Below are 25886 nucleotides of genomic sequence, written 5' to 3'. Positions count from 1 at the left end.
CCTCCACCCCCGCTCTGGACGCAAGGGGTCCAGCAATCTCACTACTCCAGTTTGGGAGATATTGGCAGTGGTAGTCACTGCCAACGCTGCACAGAAGAGGTTGGCCATCTAGTGCAGAAAGAAGATGAATGATCTCATCCATGTCACCAGGGTAAGGCAACTATCTCATCACTCTAAACTCACAAACTCAAACCCATCGCACGTTCACTAGCATCTCACTCAGTGCCAGCTCAAGGGATATCACCACTCACTCCCTCACACACATCTTCACATCTCCATTTGGCCTCATCCCCTCTGGAGACTGCCTTCTCAGCGCTCACCATCTTGAGGCCACTTGCATAGATCAACTGTGCCCCCACACACCCTGGGTTAGCTCCCTTCCTCAGTACAGCCCTCACACTACAGCCTCTTCCCTTGCCCGACGTCACTTCTTCCCCTTCCCCAAGCAAGCCCTAGCCCTGCAGCCGTTGAAAAGCCACCCTTGCCTCCTGGCTGGTCTGGTAGGTAAAAACCTGCCTGTGAGCCCCGCTAAAAGTGATATGGTGCTGCCTGTGAAGCCTGTCACTGATGACCACGAGTGCTGCCCCAAAGCAAGGTAAGCAAACAAACCTCGAAGTCCCGAGCGAAGTGCAGCTCACCAGGTGCACATCGCTTATGTACAGTTGTGAAACACATTGGTGTGTGCTCAGATGATCCAGCGTGGGAGAATGATTCTGGCCAGCCGTGTTTATAATGATATACAGATGTATTACAATGAAGTTACCGATATGCGGTGGCGGGAAGTGGGACCTGCCATTGACGGGCGGAGCGAACAATTGTAAATGGTTTCATCATGTCATGAAACTGATTTTTGGCTTTCCCGCTATATTGCCTGCTTACACCTGCCATGATGCCTGTGCCAGCAGGCACAGAAAATTATGCCCATGGTCTCACCACTGCCCTGTATAACTGAAGCATAATGTTTTGTATTCAATTCCCCTCGCAATAAATAATAACATTCTATTAGCTTTCCTCATTACTTGCTGTGTCTGCATACTAATTTTTTATGAGCATGCACTAGGACATCCAGATCCCTCTGCATCTGGGAGCTCTGCAATCTCTCACCATTTAGATAATATGCTTCTTTTTTATTCTTCCTGCCAAAATGGACAGTTTCACATTTTTCCACATTATACTTCATTTGCCAGATCTTTTCCCACTCACTTAAGCTATCTATATCCCTTTGTAGCCTCCTTATGTCTTCTTCACAATTTACTTTCCGACCTAGCTTTGTATCATCAACAAATTTAACAACCATTCCTTCGGTCCCTTCATCCAAGTCATTCATATAAACTGTAAAAAATTGAGGCCCCAGCACTGATGCCCGTGGCACACCACTCGTTACATCTTGCCAACCAGAAAACCAACTAGAAGCCTACTCTCTGCCTCATGTTAGCTAGTCAATCTTCTATCCATGCCAATATGGTATCCCCTACACCATGAGCTTTTATTTTCTGCAATAGCCTTTGATGTGGCACCTTATCAAATGCCTTCTGGATATCTAAGTACAGTACATCACTGGTTCCCCTTTATCCATAGCACATGTTATTTCTTCAAAGAACTCCAATAAATTGGTTAAACATGACTTCCCTTTGACAAAACCATGTTGACTCTACGTGATCACCTTGAATTTATCTTACAGCAATGATGCAACTTAATACTGACAAGCTCCCGCTGCAGGTGGTTAACTTGTCATACTAATGGTAAATTCTTCAACCTCAAATGCTGAAGGCCACAATCAAGATAAAAGACACTTTGTAATACTGCTGATGCTGGACAAGTTAGTGCTCACACTGAAGAACTAAAATAGATGGTTGACATATTCACCGGAGCCTACAAGAGCATGGGACCTATCCTGAACACCATGAAGGCCACTACCAATCCAGACCAAATGTATCAAATCCATTTCTTTTATTATCCCTCACTGCTGGACCAGCTACATAAATGCAATGGCTTTTAGAGCAGGTCAGGGGCTGGGTATTCTGTAGCAAATGGCTCACCTCCTGACTCTTCAAAGCCTTCCACCAACAATGAGACACAGTCAGGAGCATGAAGGAATATTTTCCACTTGCCTGGATGAGTGCAGCTGCTGCACCAGTCTAGAAGGTCAACTCCATTCATAACAAACTATTCCATTTGATCTGCACCCCCAGCCACTGTACCATGGCTGAAGTATGTACTTTCCACAAGATGCAGTGCAGTGAGTCACCAAGGCTTCTTCTTTGGTAATACTTCCCAAACCCACAATCTCCACCATCTAGAAAATGCATGAGAGCACCATTACTTCCAGGTTCCCCTCGAAGTAGCACATCATCCTGACTTGGACTTATATTGCCGTTCCTTCATCATTCCTGGATGAAAATTCTGGACTTCCATACCAAACAGCACCTTCACCATATGGACTATTGTGGTTCAAGGCATGATCGACAATACATGCCTTCCTTGTCAACAATTTCTATATGCCAAGAATTATTTTGGTAAATATTTACTTCACCTTCACAAGATCATCTCTGCATAACCTCACACACCCACCACTTTCCCAACTGTTGCTGAAACCTTAGTACATGCTTTTGCCATCTCTAGACTCAGTTTCTCTACAGACTTCCTAGCGTGTCTCCCATCCTAAATTGCACTTGATCAAACTCAACTTTCTATGTCCCACAAAGTCCAACACTCTGACCTCTCTCCCACAAAGTCCCACACTCTGACCTCTCTCCCACAAAGTCCCACACTCTGACCTCTCTCCCACAAAGTCCCACACTCTGACCTCTCGCTCACAAAGTCCCACACCCTGACCTCTCTTCCGCAAAGTCCCGTTCCCTGACCTCTCTCCCACAAAGCCCACACCCTGACCCCTCTCCTGCAATTTGCTAGTGCTATTGGGGAGGGTTGAATCTAACTTCGCAGGGATGTGGAAACCAGGAGGTAATACTAGAGAGGGATACCAAGGTGCAAATAATATTCTGAGAGACAGATAGTACCAGAGTTAAAAGGGCAGCTAAGAGTCAACCACATTGCTGTGGGTCTGGAGGCCAGGTAAGGACAGCAGATTTCCTTCCCTAGAGGACATTAGTGAACCAGATGGGTTTTTGTTTAAACAACAGTGGTTTCATGATCATTATTAGATTTTTAATTCCAGATTTTTATTGAATTTAAATTCCCTCATCTGCTGTGGCAGGATTCAAACCCAGGTCCCCAGAGCATTGCCCTAGATCTCTGAATTACTAATCCAGCAACAATACCACTACGCTATCACCTCTCCTATGTCAATATACAGAATGTAGTAAATAAGATTGGTGAGTTAAAAGTGCAGATAGCCAGGTAGAAATAGAATGTTTGGTGATATCATTGACCTGGCTTAAAGAAGATCAAAACTAGTTGTTAAATGTACTTGGATACAATGTCTTCAGGAAAGGAAGGAAAGGAGGAGGGGAGGCAGTATTGATTAAGGAGAACTTTGCAGTGTTGGAGAGAGAGGATGACCTAGTTGGGTCGAGGACAGAATCTAGTCCAGTCTAATGCGAATCTAGTCTAATGTGAAAGAAGGCACTGCTAGTGATTATTGTGTTAGGGTTTAGATTGGCTATGGAAAAGGACAAAGTACAATCCAGAATAATAATAATTAACTGGGCAAAGCCAACTTCAATGGGGTAAGAATGGATCTGGCCTGGATAAATTCGAATCAAACATTGGCAGGCAAAACTGTAACTGAACAATAGGCTGCCTTTAAATGAGAGATAGTTTGAGTACATTCAAGGAATGGCCCCACTAAGGGGAAATGAAGGGTAAACAAATCCAGAGCTCCTTGGATGACGATTAAGATGAAGCAGAAAAAGTTGAGAGCCAGGCCAAATAAGGAGGGTTCAGAGGGAAATTGACAAAGCAAGTAAGAGAAACAAGGAGAGAGTATGAGGAGAGACTGACAGCTAACATAAAAGGGAATCCAAAAGTCTTGTATAGGCATATAGATAGTAAAAAGGTTCTAAAAGGAGCAGTGGGGCGGATTAGGGACCAAAAAGGGGATTTACAATTGGAGGCAGGGACATGGCTGAGGATAAATGGACATTTTACACTGTCTTTACCAAGGGAAAAGATGCTGTCCAGGGCATGGTGGAAGAGGAGGTAGTTCAAGCATTTGAAAGGTTCAAAATTGATAAAGAGGAGGTTTTGGATAGGCTGTATGTACTGAAAGTTGATAAAGTACCAGGACTGAATGAGATGCATTCAAGGATACGGAGGGAAGTGAGTGTGAATATTGCAGGGGCACTGACCATAATTTTCCAATCTTCCTTGGATTCAGGGGTGGTCCCAGAAGACTGGAGAATTGCATTTACACCCTTGTTCAAAAAAAGATTGTAAAGATAAGCCCAGCAACTACAAGCCAGTCAATTTAACCTCGGTGGTGGAGAAATTTTTAGAAACCATAATTCCGGATAAAATTAATACTCACTTGGGCAAATTTGGATTAAGAAAAGCCAACATGGGTTTGTTAAGAAAAAACCTTGTTTAACTAACTTGGTTGAGCTTTTTGATGAGATAACAGAGAGGATTGATGAAGGTAATACTGTTGATTTGGTGTACATAGACTTCCAAAAGGCATTTGATAAAGTGCCATACAACAGACTTGTGAGCAAAGTTAGAGCTCATGAAATAGATGGGATAGTAGCAACGTTGATATGAAATTGGCTGAGTGGCAAAAAACAGAGTACTGCTGAAGGGTGTTTTTCGGATTGGAGAAAGGTTTATCGTGGAGTTCCCCAAGGACCCCGCTCTTCCTGATATTTATTAATGACATAGTCCCAGGTGTACAGGATGCAATTTCAAAATTTGTGGATGACACGAAACTTGGAAGTATTGTAAACCACGAGAAGGATAGAGTAGGAACTTCAAAAGAACATGAGTTGGTGGAATGGGCAGACAAGTGGCAGATGAAACTTAATGCAGAGAAGTGTGAAGTGATTCATTTTGTAGGAAGAATCCAACGAGACAATATAAAATAAAGGATTCAATTATAAAGTGGGTGCTGAAGCAGAGGGACCTGCATATATCATTGCAAGTGGCAGAGCAGGTTGAGAGAGCAATAAATAAAGCCAATGGCTTTATCATTAAGGGCATAGGGTACAAAAAGACTAGCCTCGCCTCAGCTGGAGTATTGCATTCAGTTCTGGGCACCACACTTTATGAAGGATGTGAAGACATTAGAAAGAATGCAGAAAAGACCCATAAGAGTGGTTCCAGGGACAAGGAGCTTCAGCTACATAGAATGATTAGAGAAGTTGGGACTTTTCAGTTTGGTGAAGAAGGTTGAGAGGAGATTTGATAAAGGTATTCAAAATCATGAGGGGTTTAGACAGAGTAGCTAGCGGGAAACTCTCCCCATTGGTGGAAGGATCAAAAGCCAGAGGGCACGGATTTTAGGTAATTGGCAAAAGAAGCAATGGCGACATGAGGAAAACTTCTTCGTGCAGCGAGTGTTTAGGATCTGGAATGCACTGCCTGATGTTACGACCACAGCTGATGTTATTTGCTGAGCAAGCCAAATCCCAGAGGGAAACTTGCCTTACTGATCATAACTTTTTTTTGTATTTTGAAAACGAGGGGAAAACTACTGATCCCAAGAGCATAGAATCCCAGTAACACTTTTACGATTTTAACATTAAAATATTTATTAACAAGAAGGAAAAAAGCTTAAACACATAAGAGCCTGCTGACTGCTACATCCTGTCTGTGATGACCTTGACGGGCATCCTCTGGAAGGCTTCCAGTGTCCTGTGTGGCAGTGCTCCTCGGCCTGTGGAGCTGTAGCTGCTGGGATCATAGGAAGAGGGGATTCGGATGGGCCAGGCACTCCCGGAGTTGCCTGGGCGGATGGCCTCGGGTTGTGCACCTGCTGATCCTCCTCCCTATGAGTGCCTGAGGGCCCCTGGCTGACTCCTTAAGGAGAAGGGGAAGCTGGAGTGAGATTGAGCTGCCTGCACCTCTCTCACATTGACACTGTTGGAGGCCAACTATGGTGTCACTGATGGAGTTTAGCCCGCGCAGCAATGCAGGACCGATGTCCTGGATCAAGGTCTCCATGGCTCTCCTACTAGTGCACTACCAGTGTTGACCTTGGTGCGTTGGCATGTTGGTGCTATCACCTCAGACTGAAGGCAGATGGACTCCTCCCATTGTGCCTTGCAATCTGAGGAGTGCAGCGGACATCCCTTCCTGTTGTTCTCAAGCTTGCCTTTGCAGATCCAGCAGCTGTGACATGACTGAGTCCAGAGGCTCCTCATCTGAGTCGGACTCAGCAGATTTCTGGCCGCCAATAGTCCTCTGAGTGCTGAAAACCTGAGAAGTCCCTGCCTCCACCTGCTGTGGATCAGGCAGTGCGATGTGCTCACCGGATTGTACCCTGAGCCTACTCTAGAACTAGTTCCCACTGAGGTGTGTGTGTCTACCCTGGTGGAGGGTGTGGGTGAGAGCTGTGATGGATCTTCAATTAGGAGATATTAGATTCTTCCTCCCAAGTGTCTTCGGGGCTTGAGTCGAGAACCTGGCTCATGGACCCCCTCGGTTGCTTCCCAAATGTGCCTGCGAAAGCAAGTGGAGATAACCAATACATAGCAGGGGACTGTGGAACAGGGGAACTCACTCACAGCATGGTTGTCTGATGGATGTTGCACTGCTGGATCCTCACTTTGCTTGGCAGTGCCGACCTTGCCCTCAGCACAGGAATGGTCCAGATCTTCACCGTCCAGGTGGATGACTATATTTTCAAAATCTGTGAGGACCTTGATGTTGGGCATTCCTCCACCAGTCTGTGACCTCTCCCTTTTGTTATGTGTCAGCTTGTCCTGCATGAACACAGATGGAGAGAGTGTAAGCAGGGTGGCTGCCAGGCTAGATGAGAAGGATGCCTGGCATGTGTGGGTGGTGAGTGGTGCCATGGATGGGATGAGGACACGATCTGTAGGGCAGATGAAGGTGTGTATGAGAGAGTGAATGATGATGTCCCTTGAACTGGCAGTAAATGAAATCCCTGTGGATGTGTGATGAGTTTGTGAGTGTGTGAATTGAAAATTATGAGAAGAGTGACTTACCCGGATGGAACAGAGATCATTCATCCTCTTTTGGCATTATTTAGCTGTCCTCTTTTGCAGAGCGTTGGCACTGACCACTGCTGCCACCACCTCCCATGGTGGACTGGTGACCTTGCTTGCTGGTCTTCACCCAGAGCGGGGGTAGAGGACTTCATGGCAGGACTCTACTGCATCCAGTAGACACCCAAGGAAGGTGTCGCTAAATTTGGGGGCAGCATGTTTCCTCCGTTTGGCAGTCATGACTTTGCAGCACCTTCCGATCTCTTAAAGAATACTGGCCCTTTAACTATGGCTCCCAGATTACTGAAGGCCAGAGGTGACAACGGGGCGGGCAAATCAGAGGCCGCCTCACCAGCAACCTGGCGTGTTTCCCGGGAATGCATTATTAATGAGGCAGGGCGTTCCGGGAATGGAACTATACATCGTGAAAACCCACTATTGCGGATGGCCGGTAAAACAACTTTTTTCCCACCCACTACCTCACTTTGTGCAAATCTGGGACGATTCTGCCCAAAGACTTTTCTGGCTTGAAACTAGATGGCTGCTTCAAATTCACAACTTTTCTCAGCGTTGAGTCGGTCTCAGGACATCTCCCCCCACACAGCAAGCTGAACTCAACTAAACTTTCTTTAAATATCCTTTTTTCCCTTTCATCCTAGACTCCATTGACCTAAGCACCTCTTTGAACTCAAATTTTCCAAAATATAAAAATCTTTCATTCTTCCTATTGCCTCCACTTTCGTGTCAAATTAAATTTAATAACCTTCCTCTATTATGAAACTTTTGTAAGTTCTAAAAGTCCCTTAAACTCCCTTTAAAATTTAACAACTGAAAAGTCAAGTCCTTCCCTATCACCTAATGCAAATTTTAAAACCCAACTTATTTACTTGTAATTCCAACTTCACCATACACTCACTATAGATGCATGCATCTAGCACCTTTACCTTTCATCTCTCAGTTCCCACAGGCAAGCTTTCTTTCCTAACCTTCCCCCAGTTTAATTACCCATAGACACACACACACACACAAACAGCCTTCTTTACAGAATACTACCACATTCCCAAAAATATTGAAAAAGTAGCATCCATCTTCACAGTGATAGTGTGGTTAAGGCAGTGTTAATTGAGATTTTCAAAAGTGAATTGGATGATTATCTGAGATAGAAAATATTGCAGAGCTACACGGAAAAGGCAGGAGAGTGGATAAGGTGATTTCCCCCTTCAGCACAGCACAGCATGACAGGCCAAATGACCTCCTGTCCTATAACCATTTTGCGATTCTAAGTCCCACACTCTGACCTCTGTCCCACGAAGTCCAACATTGTCTCCTGCTTTCGTAACAGTCCTAGCTGACCTATGTTGATCCTGGCCCAACTCATTGCATTTTAAATCCTCATTCTTGTATTCAAGTCCATACGATGCCTGTCCTATGCCATATTGGCATTTTCTGCTGGCTTTATGTCCTGTCCTATGCCCTCCAGGTTTGACTTGTTCATTCCCCTCCCTTTATCCCTCCATGACCCTACTCTCTGGAATTCTCTCCACAAATCTCTCCTCTGCCCATTTCATAAGATATTCAGGATTACACAGGAAATGCAGCACAGAAACAGGCCACTTGGTCCAGCCAGTCCATGTTGGTGTTTGTGCTCCATTGGAGCCTCCTCCCATCTTTTCTCATCTAAATCTACCATCATAATCCTTTAATCCCTTCTCACTCATAGTCCTATCTAGTTTCCACGTAAATGCAGCTATACTATTCACTCCAACATTCCCTGTGGTAGTAATTTCCACATTCTTACCACTCATAGGTGGAATTCTTCTGAATTCTCTAATGGATTTCTTGGTGATTATCGCATATTGATGGACTCTAGTTATGCCTTTCCCCTCAAGAGGAAATATTCTCTCTATATCCGCTGTATCAAAATCTTATAAAATTTTAAAGACCTCTATTAGGTCACCCTTCAGCCTTCTTTTTCAAAGGAAAAGAGACCCAGGTTCTGAATCCTTTCTTGATATGTATACCCATGCATTTTCGGTATCATCCTTGTAAATCTTACCTGCACCCTCTCCAGTGCCCTATATCCTTTTTATAATATGGTGACCAGAACTGCAGGCAGTACTCTCTTAAGTGTGGTCTAACCAAGCTTCGATACAGGTTTAGCATAACTTCCCTACTTTTCGATTCTGTCCCTCTAGAAATAAAACCTTTTGCTTGTTTTTTTTTAATGGCTTTGATAACCTCTGGCAGAACTTCTACTGGTTGATGTATTTGTATTCCAAGATCCCTTAGTTCCTCTATCCCACCAGAGTTGCACCTTCCAAGTAATAAGCAACCCTACCAAAATGTACTCCTTCACATTTATCTGTGTTGAACCTTATTTGCTAAGCATTTGCCCATTCTGCAAGTTTATTAATGTCCTTCTTTAATTTGTTGCAGTCTTTCTCAGTATTTCTCTTTCCATCTTTTAAAAACCATCTCAAAATGTATCCTTTTGACTAAACCTTGATTCACGCTACTGGAAGACAATAGTTTGCTGTGCTTTGGCAGCACCCAATGTTGATATCATAAAGGAATATCACTGTTCAATGGCAGTTTCACCCGGTGATGTGGATGAGGGAACTGAAGAGGTGCAAAATTGACTAAGTGTTTGTCCTGATCTACACCACCAGAGTGCAGTTTGGAGCATATGCTGCAATGTGTGTTGACACAAACGGGGATCTGTTGTGACACTTGTCAGTCATTGCCATGGCTTGGACATTCTCCAGAGTCATTGTTGGCTATTGCTAAACTGCCTGCTCCAAAGTAATGGGATTAGATAATATTGATTAGTGTTGTTCCAGCTCAGCATTTGGTTCAGAGTTGGCTCTATACAACATGCATACTGATAACAGAAACATTTTATCTGGGTGTTGTATGAAAAAATAACGTACATCAATTTTATAATGGCTGCTTCTCGTTGCAAAATAAGCTAGTTTCTCCAAAGTGAAATGCATGTACCATCATTGCCTTTGTGTCTGCATTTACAGAGCAGGAATTTTGGAGTTTGTTACAGGTTCAAAATATTAGACTTACTACTGTTATAACGTTTAAGTTTTCATTGCCAATAGGCTAAACCTTGCACATAGGATTATTAATTTCATTGAATAAAATATTTTCAGCAAAATCACTGTGAATTTCAGGTAGGATGGTGACTTTTTTAGGACGGTAATTCCGTAAAATATGAATAAATTACAAAAACAGAAAATGTGTTGTTTTGAACTTGTCCACCTATGACCATTTTTCTTTTATTTTTGCTCCAGAAAATATGAACAGTTGAATTAGGAGATTCCACTGCAGGTCCTTTTATTAAATTTGACTGCTTTGTTTCAGAAAAGACTCCAGAGACCCTGACCAGCTTTACAATATTTTAAAGAACATCCTACAACAAGTAAAGGTAAAAAGCAAATCTGATCTTAACATTTACAGCTGTTTACTTATTTTACATTTATTTTTGCCACTTGAAACTAAAAATCTGAATTTTCCTTGACAGAGTCACCAAAGTGCTTGGCCGTTTATGGAACCAGTTAAGAAAACTGAGGCCCCTGGATATTATGAAGTCATTCGCTTTCCAATGGGTATGTAAGAATTCTTTTATAAAGCTTCAATGACTCCTAATTAAACCTTTTTAAAATTACAGTTTGGAGTCTGACCTAAAAGTGACCTTCATGTTATGTTGTTGAAATGTCACGATTTGTCCTGAAAACTGTTCAAGAAAGCATGTTTTTACAAATGCACAAAAAAGGACAGAGCTTATCCATCCAGATACAGTGCATCCTACGTGCATCATAGTCCTCCATAGTCACCTAGTCTTCTGGAGAGGCAGCAAAAAAACACAGGGATGTCCTGGTTCCACGAAAGGAGATATTTATTTATGCCACCAGCTGATACTAAGCGATGGTGAGTGCATGGTGCCTGCTCCAGCCAGTTTAGTCAAAATGTCTGCCCAGCAGTAAGCCCAGTAAATATTGCCATTGCCATAGCAGTGGTGGCTTTGGGATGGTCACTCATTTCGTCGGGAGGTAGGTCTGAAAATTAAAAATAATTTTACAGTAAAATTAAAGTGGAACTAAAATAGCTAACTCCAGAGTCTTTAATTTGTACAGAAATCAGTTACTGAATTAGAACAAATTGTAAATCTAAGCCTATAAACAGCAAGCCAACACAAAATCTATTATTAAGGATGTGGTAACAGCACACTAATGTGATTAGGCAGAGTAAGCATGTTTTTATGAAAGGGAAATCATGTCTAACAAATGTATTAGAGTTTTTTTTTGATGGTAGAACGAGCAAGGGGAAACCAGCGGAGTTCTTCAGGATAGTGTCCTTGGCCTAACTATCTTCAGCTGCTTCATCAATGACCTTTCCTCCATCATAAGGTCAGAAGTAGAGATGTTCGCTGATGACCATGCCGAATATCATCTTGGTGTTAGTGTGGGTCTGTTAGGAGCATGCTCTAGAAGTGCAGATTGAGATGTCACTCAATGAGTTAGCCTGATTTGATGACAGCGCTGCTCTCAGGCTAGTTGCTAATTAATTTATAATGGCTCTGTTTGAGCTTGTACAGGTGTTTGATGGTTGTAGAGTTGGTTAAAGTTTATGAAGTTGACTTGGAGCGGTGCTGCATGCGGAAAAAGCCTTGGCTTTGATTTCAAGAGTTCTGGTCAGAACGCTTGCTCCCATTTATGGTTGCCCTTGGTCTGCAGCATGAGACAGAGATACAGCAGAAGCATAGAAGAGGGATAAGCTGCTCTGCCAGAAAGGAGGAGGCAGGGGAGAAGAGGTGTCAGTGAAAGGTCTTATCTACCTAGGATCTTATGGAAACACTTCAACACAAATCAGGAGCAGCGTGTGCAAAGCCCTGTGCCAAGTTGCAGCCAGACTCCTCCATGCTCCTGCCCTGGCTTTCTGGTTGGCCTGTAGATACAGCAAGGATTCTTGTGTACATCCCCATCTGCCTTTTTCTGCAGGCCACCCCATTGAAATTCTCGTGAGTCCTCTGCAGCAGAACTCATGTGCGACCTCGCTGTCCGGTGGGCTTACTTTCAAGCTATACTTTCCCTTGCCATGGCTGAGGCCGCTCATGCCCAAAGTGTCGCGTACAGATCCTTCCTCTACGCTACCTTCTAAATGTAGCTGAGCTGGTGGCTGTGAGTGTGAAATCGAGTAATAGTGTTTCTTCTTCATCAGTGTCCTGCTTCTCTTGTACTTCACTGTGCAAGAACAGGTGTCAGTTTCTGGATTTCTGAAAGCACAAGGGTGGAATTAGGGTGAGGAAAGGGGTGAAAAGCAAGAGGTGCTTGCTTACACCATCTGTAGCTTTTAAATCAGAAGTAATTGTGGGATAAGGGGGAAGTGGGATGTTAGAAGTTGGATTAGGTAAGAAAATACCGTCATCCCCTGTAACTGGTCACAGCCTCAGTCCAATGATTGTCATGCAAACACATGAATTAGGAGCAGGAGTAGGCCATTCGGCCCCTCTAGCTTGCTCCACCATTCAATAAGATCACAGCTGATCTAATTGCAGCCTCAAATCCATTTTCCTGCCTATCTCCAATAACCTTTGACTCCCTTGTTAGCCAAGAATCTATCTACCTCAGCCTTAAAAATATTCAATGACCCTGCCTCCACTGCTTTCTGGGAAAGAGAAATGCAAAGACTCACGAACCTCTGCAAGAAAAAAATTCTCCTTACCTCTGTCTTAAGTGAAGACCCCTTATTTTTAAACTGTGTCCACTAGTTCTAGTCTCTCCCACAAGGGGAAACATTATTTCAGCATCCGCTTTGTTAAGTCGCCTCAAGATCTCTATATGTTTAATAAGATCACCTCTCATTCTTCTAAACTCCAAAGGACACAGGCGCAGCCTGTCCAACCTTTCCTCATAGGATAACCCCGCTAACTCTCAGGTATAATCGAGTGAATCTTTTCTCAACTGCTTCTAATGCAATTATGTCCTTAACTAAGGAGACTAAAACTGTACACAGTACTCCAGATGTAGCCTCATCAAGTCCCTGTACAACTATAGCAAAACATCCTTACTTTTATATTCCATTCCCCTTGCAATAAAAGACAACATTCAATTTTCCTTCCTGCTGTATCTGCATACTAACTTTTTGCCATTCATATACCAGGACACCTAGACCCCTCTTCACCTCAGAGTTCTGCAATCTCTTTCCATTTAAATAATAAGCTGCTTTTCTATTCTTCCTGCCAAAGTGGACAAGTTCACATTTTCCCACATTATACTCCCATCTGCCAAATTTTTGCCCACTCACTTAACATATCTATATTCCTTTGCAGGCTCACGTCCTTTTCACAACTTACTTTCCTACCTTTCTTCGTGTCATCAGCAAATTTATCAACCCTCCATTTGGTCCCTTCATCCAGGTTATTGATATAAATTGTAAATAGTTGAGGCCCCAGCACTGATCCCTGTGGCACTCTACTCATCACATCTTGCCAACCCAAAAATGAACCATTTATGCCTAATCTGTTTCCTGTTAGCTAACCAATCTTCTATCCATGCTAACATGTTACTCCCTACACTGAGTTCTTATTTTGCGTATTAACCTTTGATGTGGTATCCTGTCAAATGCCCTCTAGAAATCTAAGTACAGCACATCCACAGGTTCCTCTTTATCCACATTACTTGTTACTTCCTCAAAGAACTCCAATAAATTGGTCAAACAAGATCTCCCTTTCACAAAACCATGTTGACCCTGCCTGATTGCATTAAGATTTTTCCTGTGAGAGATGTTGAGCTAACCGCACTGTTTACTCAATCAGGGGGTGAGGGCAGGCAGCTATGCCTGTTTGTTAGGTGCTGCTGCCCCTAGTTATGGGCCACCTTGTCCTGCAACAGAGAGGTAAGTGAGCCTGTGAGCGTGGTGCAATGTGTTTGGGTGATCTGCCTGTCACGTTATTATCGTTTAAATTAATGGAGGCACATAAATTAACTGTTAATCACAGCTCATGATTCCTGAGCCCATTTTCCAGCCTAATTCAATTTTTTACCCCCAGGAAGTTTCTGCTGCAATTATATGTGGCATTAGTGAGATCACACCTAGGGATAAATTTTATGGGTCAACTGTGAGAGGAAACAGGTGGGTGGTCCTGTAAATCACCTGACCGCCACAATTTTACAAGCAGTGGGTGGGGCATCAGGCGGGCTGCCTGACTGTGGCCAAATTGAGGCCTTTAAGTGTGCAATAAATGCCCCATTAAAGGCCTCATCCCACCATTACTCTGATTTAACGGGCAATGGGAGAGGCCTGCACCCAACGTGTAGCCCGGCAGGTTTAAACCTCCAAGCTGCTGGTCAGTGAAAAGTGGGGGTGTCTCCTTCCTGAACACCCTCTGCCAATTGGCGATGCCCCTATGGTTTTTGCATCCCCGCATCCACCAGCCCTCCACACCTCCCCACCACCCCACTCTGTCTAATATGCCCTTTTTCATGGCCTACCAACCCAGCCGCGGAGAGATCCTGGACCTACTGGGGTTTGGGGGCATTCTTGGTTCCCCTTCCTCCTGGGCCTCTTGCAGTACTAGCGTGGCCACCAATCCTGGTGTGGTGCAGGACTGCTGGCCTCTGATTTGCCAGCAGCTCTTTGAGGCAGGACTTCCTCCTGGAGATGGATGGAAATCCAGCCTCATATTAATTAAAAGGCCATCATCCAAAAAATTAAAGCAGAGGCTGAGGTAGATCATTCACTTGGCATTTCTGGCTGAAGATGGTTGAAGATGCTTTAGCCTTGTCTTTTTCTGATGTCCTGGGCTCTCTCATCATTGCGGATGGGGATATTGGTGGAGCCTCCTCCTCATGTTAGCTGTTTAATTGTCCACCTCTATTCATAACTGGATGTGGCAGTACTGCAGAGCTTAGATCTGACCCATTGGTTGTGGGATCACTTAGCTCTGTCTGCTGCATGCTGCTTCTGCTGTTTGGCATGCAAGTAGCTTCACCAGGTTGACAGCTCATTTTCAGGTATGCCTCATGCATACATCAGGTGATGCTCCTGGCATGTCCACCTAAACCCTCCGGTTGATCCCCTGGCTTAATGGTAATGGTAGAGTGGGGGTTGTGCCAGGCCATGAGGTTACGGATTGTGGTTGAATACAGTTGTGCTGCTGTTAATGGCCTCCTCCTGAGGTCCCCAGTATTATAGATGCCAGTCTTCAGCCTAATCGATTCACTCCACATGATATCAAGAAAGAGCTGAAGACATTCCGGCAATAGTATAAAGACATGCTCCAGAACTAGCTGGGCCCTAGCCAAGCTGTTCCAGTACAGCGACAATACCAGCAATGTAGGAAACTGCCCAGGTATGTTCTGTCCACAAAATGCAGGACATATCCAACCCGGCCAATTACCACCCCATCAGCCTGCTCTTGATCATCAGCAAAATGATGGAAAGTATCCTCGACAGTGCTATCAAGCAGCACTTATACAGCGATAACCTCTTGGATGCCCAGTTTTGAGTTGCTAGATCTGTTCAAAATCTGTTCCATTTAGCACGGTGGTGGTGCTAGACAACATGATGGAGGGTATCCTCATTGTGAAGATGGGACTTCGTCTCCACAAGGACTGTTCAGTGGTCACTCCTATCAATACTGTCATGGTGAGTCGTATAACTAGGGAAGTAGAGAGGGCTTTAAACTAACTAGAGGGGAAAGGGATCATATTAGGGAAGATTGAGTAAAGGGAAATGACAATCCTCTATGATAATCAATAGACCAAGGTAGCAATAAAGCAAGCATAGAATCAATGACAATCAATAGACCAAGGTAGCAATAAAGGTAATGATAATCAATATATGGCAGAAAGGGACAGTGATTGTAAACTTAAAAGCATGCCAGCAGATAGAACCAGAGTTGAGTTGACAAAAACAGCAAAAAAACTGAATTAAGGGCTCTGTATCTGATTGCCCACAGCATTTGCAATAAAACAGATAAATTGTCAGCTCAAATATAAATTCATATTTGTGTCCTGATGGCCACTATAGAGACATGATTACAAGGAACCCAAAGCTAGGACCTGAATATCTAAGGGTTTGTGACATCCAGAAAGGACAGGAAGCTGGGAAAAGGTGGTGGGGTAGCTCTGTTAATTAAAGAGGTCATTAGTATACTGTAGTGAGACGTGAGCTTAGTTCTAAAGATCAAGATGTAGAATCAGTTTGGGTGGAAACAAGAAACAGCAAGAGGCAGAAAACTGTAGTGGGAGTTGTTTTTGGCCACCAAACAGCAGTAGCAGTGCAAGTCACAGTAAAAGTCAGGAAATTAGAGGTGCATGTAACAAGGGGGATTTCAATCTAGATATAGAATAAGTAAACCTAATTAGTACTAGTGTTGTTTAGGACAAATTCTTGGGATGTATGCAGGATGGTTTTCTAGAGCAGCTAGAACCAACTAGGGAATGGGCTATTTTAGATCTAGTATTGCCCAAAGAGAAAGGACTAATTAATAATTCTTGTAAAGGAGCCTTTAGAAAAGAGTGACCATAATATAACAGAATTTTACGTTAAGTTTGAAAGTGATGTAGTTCAATCAGAGGCCAGGGTTTTAAATCTAAACAAAGGAAACTATGAAGATATGAGGGACAAATTGGCTATAGTAGATTGGGAAACTACGTTAAATAGAATGATGGTGGACAGGCAATGGCTAACATTTAAGGAACTAATATATAGTTTACAACAAAAACCCATTCCTTTAATGCACAAAAATCCAGCAAGGAAAGTGAATTTTGCGCTCATCGGGCATGCGCGATCAGCAGGCCCGGGAGCAGTCGGGAAACAGGTCCCCAACTGCAGTCGGCCACTGACTGTAATTTTACACTGGCTGGCCAATTAATGGCCAGCCAGCCAAAACGCACGCTGAAAAGCTCAGCGCTGCCGATGTGGGGGTGGGAAGAGGGCGAGTGCTGACGTCACTGCAGGTGCTGGTGAGCACTTACACTGAGCTCCCTGAAGGTAGATAGCTGCAGACCTCCAAATAATAAAAGAAAGCACAGAAATGCTGCGAAAAATGTCCATGCGGCACAGTCAAGCACCTGAAAGCATACCTCGTAAAAATGCTGTCCCCAGATATTTCTTTTTATTATATATCTTAACGGAGATTTCATTCCACCCTTTGATGTAAAGGCCACCTGGCCGATTGGCCTAGCTGCCAACCATAAGGCTGGACGGGCCATGAAAAATTGCAGACAATTGCGCTGTTAATGGGCTTGATTGTGAGCGGGTGCTTTTTCGACTGCCATGCACACCCGCCGAGCAAAATATTGCACGAGTGTGCAATGACGTCGGGATGCTCGTCCACCATCATCTCTCGCAATTTTATACCCTCGGGTCGGGCACGCACCCGCGGAACATAAAATTCTGCCCCATGGCTACTGACAGAAATCAAGGATTGCATTAGATCAAAGGAAGAGGCGTATAAAGTTGCCCAAAAAATGGTAAGCCTGAGAGAATTGGGAGCATTTTAGAATTCTGCAAAGGAGGACCAACGAATAGATTAAGAAAGGGAAAATAGAATATGAAAGTAAACTTGCAAGAAACATAAAAACGGACTGTAGAAGCTTCTATAGGTGCGGAAAAACGATAAGATTCGCCGAAACAAATGTGGATCCATTACAAGCGGACTCAGGAGAATATACAATGGGGAATAAGGAAATGACAGAGAAATTAAACAAATAGCTTGGGCAGAATATTACGCTTGGCATGCAGGCGCACACCTGACACACCCGAGCGTAAAATGCTGCACGATGATGTCGGGTAAGCGTCCCGACGTCATCATGCAGTCTCGCGATATTTCGTGGGGCGGGCGCGCGCCCAAGTTGGCTGCGCACCCGCTGACAATTAAAATTAAGAAACTAATTAAATTAAAATTTACACTGCCCATCCAACCTTACGGCTGATGGGCAGGAGAAAAATCCTAGCGGCCTTTACATTTTTTAGGAAACCTCATCCACGGGTGGGAGGAGGTTTCCTAAAGCAAATAAACATCAAATAAAAATGTTATTTTTGAATTAAAAACATGTCCCAGTTCATGTGACGGAGCCACATGAGGGGACATGTTTTATGACAATTTTATTTCCTTTATTCTTTATTTTAGACAGCGCTTCATCTCCCTGAGGTAGCTCCATGCCTTAGGGAGAATGAAGCGCTTTCCTGCGCGAAGTGCGCACTAGGCCCACTCGCATTTCGCACTAGGCCCATTTGCATTATATGCCGGGCGGGCCTTGATTGGCCCGCCCACGTAAAATCACGGTGCAGAGCCAATCGCAGGCGGCGGTCGACTTCCCAACCGTCCCCACCAAGCACCCCGGCCAAGGGCAAAATCCTGCCCTTTGTGTCTGTCTTCACGGTGGTAAATACTAAAAACCTCTCAGAAATAATAGAGAATCAAGGGTCCAGTGTAAATGAGGAACTGTAATATATTAATATTAGTGAAAAAAAGTACCAGAGAAATGAATGGGACTTAAAGTGGATAAACCCCTGGAACTGATGATCTACATCCATTGATGGTCATCTTTCAAAATTCTATAAAATCTGGAATGGTTCCTGCAGATTGGAAGGTGGAAAATGTAACACCACTATTTAAGAAAGGAGAGAGGGAGAAAAGAAAGGGAGAGGGACCTGTTAGCCTGACATCAGAAGCAGGGAAAATGCTAGAATCTGTAATAAAGGATGTGACAACAAGACACTTAAAAAATAATGGTAGGACTGGACAGACTCAAAATGGATTTCTGAAAGGGAAATCATGTTTACCAAACCTGTTGGAGTTTTTTGAGGATGTAACTAGCAGAATCAATGGGCAGAATTTTATGGTCCTGTTTCGGCGGGGACGGGGCTGTAAAATGCGGCGAGACATTATAAATCCCATTGACTTCAGCGGGAACGTAAAATCCCGCTGCCGTAAAATTCTGCCCAATAAGGGGAACCAGTGGATGCGGTATATTTAGACTTTCAGAAAGCTTTTGATAAAGTCTCACACAAGATGTTTATAAACAAAATTAGAGCTCATGGGATTGGGGGTAATATACTAGCATGGATTGAGAACTGGTTAATGGACAGAAAACAGAGGGTAGGAATGAATGGGTCATTTTCAGTGGCAGGCTGTGACTAGTGGGTATTACAAGGATCAGTGCTTGGGCCCCAGCTATTCACAGTCTATATCAGTGATTTAGCTGTCGGGATTAAATGTAATATTCCCAAATTTGCAGATGACACAAAATTAGGTGGAAGTGTGAGTTGTGAGGAGAATGCAATGATGCTTCATGGGGATTTGGAAAGGCTAAGTGAGTATACAAAAATTTGGCAGATGGAGTACAATGTGGAGAAATGTGAGGTTATCCACTTTGGTAGGAAAAACAGAAATACAGAGTATTTCTTAAATGGTGAGAGTCTGGGAAGTGTTGAACTTCAAAGGGACTTGGGTGTCCTTGTTCATGAGTCACTGAAAGCTAGTATGCAGACACAGCAAGCAATTAAGAAGGCAAATGGTATGTTGGCCTTTATTACAAGAGGATTGGAGTAAAGGAGTAAAGATATCTTACTGCAATTATATGGAGCCTTGGTGAGACCGCACCTGGAGTATTGTATGCAGTTTTTGTCTCCTTACCTCAGGAAATATATACTTGCCATAGAGGGAGTGCAACAAAGGTTCACTAAGCTAATTCCTGGGGTGGAGGGATTGTCCTATGAGGAAAGATTAAATATTCTGGGCCTTTATTCTCTGGAGTTTAGAAGAATGATAGTTGATCTCATTCAAACATACAAAATTCTTACAGGGCTCAACAGAGTAGATTCAGGAAGGATGTTTCCCTTGCTGGGGGCGGGTGGTCTAGAACCAGTGGGGACAGTCACAGAATAAGGGGCTGGACATTTATGATTGAGATGAGGAGGAATTCCTTCATTCAAGAGCGTGGTGAATCTTAGGAATTCTGTGCCCCAGAGGGCTGTGGAGGCTCAGTTGTTGAGTATGTTCAAATCTGAGATTGATAGATTTCTACATATTAAGAACATCAAGGGATACAAGGATAGTGCAGGAAAATGGTGTTGAGGTAGAAGCTCAGCCATGATCTCATTAAATGGTAGAAATGGCTCGAAGGGCTGAATAGCCTCCCACTCCTACTTTTTATGTTCTTATGAAACATGCAATTGCGAAAGGTAGATTGATGAGGACGAGGTCAAGTAGATTTTTTCCCTCTTGTTGATTCCCTCACCACCTGTCGAAGATCCAGTCTAGCAGCTATGTCCTTTAGGGCTCGGCCAGCTCAGTCAGTAGTGGTGCTACCCTTGGCACTCTTGGCGATGGACATTGAAGTCCCCCACCCAGAGTACATTCTGTGCCTTTTTCACCCGTAATGCTTCCTCCAAGTGGTGTCCAACATGGAGGAGTACTAACTCATCAGCTGAGGAGGAACGGTAGGTGGTAACAAGTAGGAGGTTTCCTTGCCCATGTTTGACCTGATACCATGAGACTTCATGGGTTCTGGGGTCAATGTTGAGGACTCCCAGGGCAACTCCCTCCAGACTGTATACCACTGTGCTGCCACCTCTGGTGGGCCTCTCCTGTTGCTGGGACTGGACGTACCCAGGGATGGTGATGGTGGTGTCTCGGACATAGTCTGCAAGGTATGATTCAGTGAGTATGACTATGTCAGGCTGTTGCTTTCCTAGTCTGTGGGCTAGCTCTCCTAATTTTGGCACATGCCCCCAGATGTTAGCAAGGAGGACTTTGCAGGGTCGACAGGGCTGGGTGTTCTTTTGTTTCTGGTGCCAAGGTCGATGCCAAGTGGTCCATTTGGCTTCATTCCTTTTTTACTTTCTAGTGGTTTGTTACAACTGAATGGCTTGCTAGGCCATTTTAGAGGGCATTTAAGAATTAACTACATTGCTGTTGGTCTGGAATCACATGTAGGCCAAACCATATAAGGGTGGCAGATTTCCTTCCCTAAAGGACATTAGTGAATCAGTGAATGCTGTGATTAGTGAATCCTGCTCCTATTTCTGATGTTCTTAACATAGACAGCAATCGTGCCAAATTTGGACATGTCACATATATCTTTTAAACAATGAGAATGCTTTTCTTTAATATTTGCTTTAATACAATTGCTTCACAGATCTGAAAACAATGAGTGAACGTGTCAAAAATCGCTATTACGTGACCAAGAAATTGTTCATGGCAGACATGCAGCGTATCTTTACCAACTGTCGAGAATATAATCCTCCAGAAAGTGAATACTTCAAGTGTGCCAACATCTTGGAAAAAAACTTTTACAGTAAAATTAAAGAAGCTGGACTGATAGACAAGTAACTTCAAAAGTTTATTTTTTGTGGTGCTCTGACTAGTTAATGCTAGTTTAATGTACTGTAGAGTATATAGGTCTATTACAATGCCTACCAGTAGCTTTAGAAACTGGCTGCTGTAGATTTTGTGGGAAATTCCTCATGCAGCCAGTTGCAATTCGAAACAGGTTGGATCAGTTTTGCACTCTAAGAGCTTTTCCACATAATGAGAAAGTGTTGATACCTGGGTCACTAGCTACAGTAAATAGGTAGTATTTGGAGCACAGACATGTGAACAAATGCCCATATATGCTTGGTTCATTGAGTACTTTGATTTAATTGTTGAACCTTCACATGTATAACCAGTGGTGTAGGGTGTAGCGTGTATCCATGCTGGATCAGGAGGCTGATGACAATGTGCTCACAAATTTCTGAGTAAGCAGTGCTACTTACCCTATTGCCTGTGAGCTTCTGCTGCCTACTTAGTGAGTGCTCAAACCCACACTTTTCAGTTATTTATCAATCAGCTGACTATCCTGCTGTTCATGGGGAGGTTGTAACCAACCACAGCGATGAGAGACTGGAAACAAGTCCATCTCTATGGCAGATTTGGTGAGGCAATACTAAGTCAGACAGGTCCGTAGTTCTTGCATGCTGTTGATGATTGACCTGGCTCACTGAAAAGACCTGATGGGGGTAGATTTTTTATTCAGGGCTGGGAGTTCTTCCCAATGAGCTCTATATCACTACAAGCCAGACCCTCACAGTTAGGGTGGCACTGGCTGGATAAGCTGCTGGGAGCTTCCTAATGCGCTATGCTAAAAAGCTACAAGGTTTTACCTAGTTAAACTCCTCACACATTTGGGGGGTCCTAAACCCTGCATCTCAAGCGAGGCCCTAAAGTGAAATAGGACAATATGTGTTAGCTCCCCCACCTCACCAAAGAACAGGCATGGGGATCATGATGCACTTGTACCTTCTGATGCAGGCAGATCTCAAACTGCGTGCTGCCTGGTCATTCAAATGGTAGAAACTTTCAGCCCAGCAATAAACACAGTGCTGACTGACTGCCTACCTGAACTATTGCATGCCTGAACAGGGGGTCAAAAAGTTTTTGTGAGGTTAGCACCATTTAAAGCCTGCCTACACGTCTTAAAGGGGAGATGCCTTCTGGCTGTAGCAGGAGCTGGAAGTGGCTGGGGAGGAGCTTCTGACCTGCAAGAAGAATGAATCTGGCAAAAACAGGGGCATAGAATGTGCTGCACGGTTCACCAACACCGCACTGGAGGCCTTAGTGCATGAGGTAAACTGACTGAGCCAGGAGACCCTCCAGACAAGTTTTGTGAAGGCATTGAAGGCAGATCATCATCGCTATCAATACAATCAATGTAGCCTGAAAACCTGGATGCCATTTAGGAATTCTAATGACATCACATGAGTGGTCATGGTCAGTGAATTTATCCTCGACTACCAACAAATCTCTATCAACTGTAATGCAAACTTCATTCGTATCCTCACCTCACTATCAAAACTGCAGCAAGCCTTTCACTCACTGCTTGCACACATTATAACAGCCACATCACCCAAATACGTTTCACTATGCTCACCGACATGCTTCCCTCTCTCTCGCATAACAAAGATAGCAGGGACTAACTGGAGCGAGACAGGCACATCCGCATGGTCTCAGCCCATTGGAGGAGGAGAAGATGCTAGCCATCATCGAAACAGCCATGACCAAGGCTGTGGCCAACAGTGGAGCTGAAACCATTTAAGTAGGTATGCTCATACCTAATCCCACTCCTTTTAACACCTCACAATTTCTTCTGATTTACAAGCCTCCATGGTATAAGAATGGACTCTTATTTTCCCCTAAGGCCCTCTCCACACAACCCTACCCTTGTGCCTTTCTCCTAACAAATACTAAAGGACAGCAACCTGGCCAAGCAGTTGTTCACGAGTGTTAAGTTGTTGAGGGAAAAGTGATTGATGATGAAGAAACTCTGACACTTAGGCACCAGCTCAGATCCTGACACACTGCCTATTTTTTAGGCTATCTTACAAAAGGAATCTGCACACGGTGAGAAATGGGCACGAATGGCTTAAAGCCTGACTGGAGGAAGAGTAGCACAACTTCCAGCATACCAGAGGGCAAGGCCTGATGAAGAGGATTCAGATGAGGTCGTCGATGGGGTGGCGCACAGAAAAATGCTGATAGATATGGATACATAAATGCTTTGTGCATTGGCAGGCCTGCCAGAAAGCCTGATGTCATTGTCAGGGAGCATGGAGGAGTCCGGCACCAACCTTTCACTGGGCTTTGCAGAGCTCAAGGTCCATCCTTTCCAGCATAGAAGAGATGGTCAATTCCATGAAAACACTTGATGGACTATGATGCAGGATCCATGGCTGATGTCCCAGCTTCTATTGAAGCAGAAGCTGAAGTCACACAACATCTGAATGCTGCAGTGGCAGCTCAGACTAAGTCACACAAGCTCAGTTTACTGTCATGCAGACGCAGACTATTGCCATCATGGCTGTGGATAACAGTGCTCAAAGTGGCTTGCAGGGTCTCTCAGTGAGTCAACAGTCTGTTCCGGCAAATTAGTAAAATTGCTGATGTACTGTCCTAGGGGAGATGCAATGTTTCCGTGAAGCACAAACCTCCTGTCCTCTCAGGATGATTGCATTTGTCCTCCCAGCACTGCCACTCCTCACTGTTGCCAATGAGCCCAGACTGCTGCCAAGATGGTACAGTTGGAAACCAGAACTTCTAGAGCAAGGTAACCCTGCAAGGCCATCTGCAGTCTCCTCCAATAAAAGTCAGCTGTCTTCAGCCAGTCATGATGCAGCTGCTGGGGTAGCACAGCATAGGAGCACTAGGCCAGGCAATAGCACAAGGACAACAGGCACTAAGTCAATGCACAAGGTTGATTAGTTGATCTTTGTATGGAATATTGGATGGTTTGTTTGATAAAGATAGTTTGGAATTTTCTTTGTGATAGCTTTTGTTTCAGCATTGGGTCCAAGAGACGGTCCATGAAAGAGGTATGGGATTGTTGTCAAATGGTAAACTGTGGTTATGTTCAATGATACTGCAGTTGGAGGAGCTAATCAAAGACAGCTTGGAGAAAGGGGATGCCTCCTACCTTCCTCAATCTACACTTCCTCAGCTGCTAGCCGTATAGCTGATGCCAAAGGTTGTGCCCTCGCGTTGCCGAGATTTTGAAGGAGGCAGCAGACCACAAGAAGTCGTGACACACGCTCTGCTGAGTATTGTAGGACTCCTCTACAGTGATTCAGGCAGCAGAAGTGTTGCTTGAGCATCGGCATGGTTTGCTCGATGATATTTCGTGTGGCAGCATAGCTCTCATGCATGCTGCTGATGTATGTGGGTTGCGCACATCATTCATGAACCAGGTAGTTAGTGGATAATCCTTGTCGTCCACTCGCCGTCCTCTGGTCACTCATTGCGGCTCAAATGGTAATGGTACAGATTGGCATAAAATAAAGGCATTGTGGCATATGCCAGGCTACTGGAAAATGATATGCATGATCAGCTGAATATGGTTGCACAGCAGCTGAACATTGAGAGAATGGAGCTCTCTGCGATTGTACAACCAAATTCAGATGCAGTTCCCACAAAGCAACGTATGTATGGTCAGTGGCACCTTACACCATGGGGGTGTCCGCTATCATAGCAAAGCCATGTTCGTGCTTTCCCTGCAAAGAGAAAAGGCAATATAATTCCCCTCTCTTTGCATATAGGATGTCAGCCACCTCTCTTATCCAACAATGGACAGCAAACTGTGAGATTACTGCAGCCTGAAAGGAGACCTACATAAAAAAATGCATAAATACAATCACTTTCACAGTCGATGACAGTGCTATCCTCATCCTGCCCTGAGGCTGCAGGTCTGCCTGCAATAAGCGACAGATTTCAGTGAGCAATTCCTTAGTGAAACAGAAACGTCCCACGCACTATTCCTGGATTAGGTTGAGGTAGGAGAATTAATCTCTGAAATCCCTGGATGCACATGGCCTCCTGTCCCTCATGGCTAAAGCAGCTTGTCATCTGTGTTGCCTCGCATTCTCCTGTAGCCCAAAGGTGTTAGAAACTACAGTACCCTGCCTGGGTGCAAGCAGTGTGAGCAGAACCCTCGAAGTGAGAACAAAGGGCTTCACCACCTACTACATCAAGCCCTATAGATTCTACCAAATTTAAATCTATGTACAAACCAACAAGTACTTCTACTAACCCAGCAACAGCCAGTAGAACTCAATCAAGCAACAACTAACTTGAAAGTGGATGACAATTCCTTTCAGTAGTGCTGGGTAGGGGTCCTTACTCCTGATGAGCACATGTTCAGCTGTACAAGATTAAGAGAGGACGTTAACTGGAGCATTCAGATGGAAAATGGCATCACTAGAGTCAAATCA

At 44.1% G+C, this 25886-nt stretch overlaps 1 protein-coding gene across 2 annotated transcripts in view; it reads left to right on the top strand.

Moving 5' to 3' along the window:
• The window catches only part of kat2b (K(lysine) acetyltransferase 2B), a 104081-nt gene extending 82456 nt beyond the window's left edge, over window positions 1–21625 (top strand). For both annotated transcript variants that reach the window (XM_078538507.1, XM_078538508.1), the window contains exons 16-18: window positions 10494–10557; window positions 10654–10738; window positions 21284–21625. In XM_078538507.1, coding sequence (XP_078394633.1) covers window positions 10494–10557; window positions 10654–10738; window positions 21284–21477 — 343 coding nt within the window. In that variant the 3' untranslated portion in view covers window positions 21478–21625. The remainder of the gene's footprint in view (window positions 1–10493; window positions 10558–10653; window positions 10739–21283) is intronic.
• Window positions 21626–25886: the final 4261 nt, after the last annotated feature.

Source organism: Cetorhinus maximus, chromosome 3 (assembly GCF_964194155.1).
Source record: "Cetorhinus maximus chromosome 3, sCetMax3.hap1.1, whole genome shotgun sequence".
Classification (NCBI taxonomy): domain Eukaryota; kingdom Metazoa; phylum Chordata; class Chondrichthyes; order Lamniformes; family Cetorhinidae; genus Cetorhinus; species Cetorhinus maximus.
This window is presented reverse-complemented; position numbering and strand designations above follow the sequence as displayed.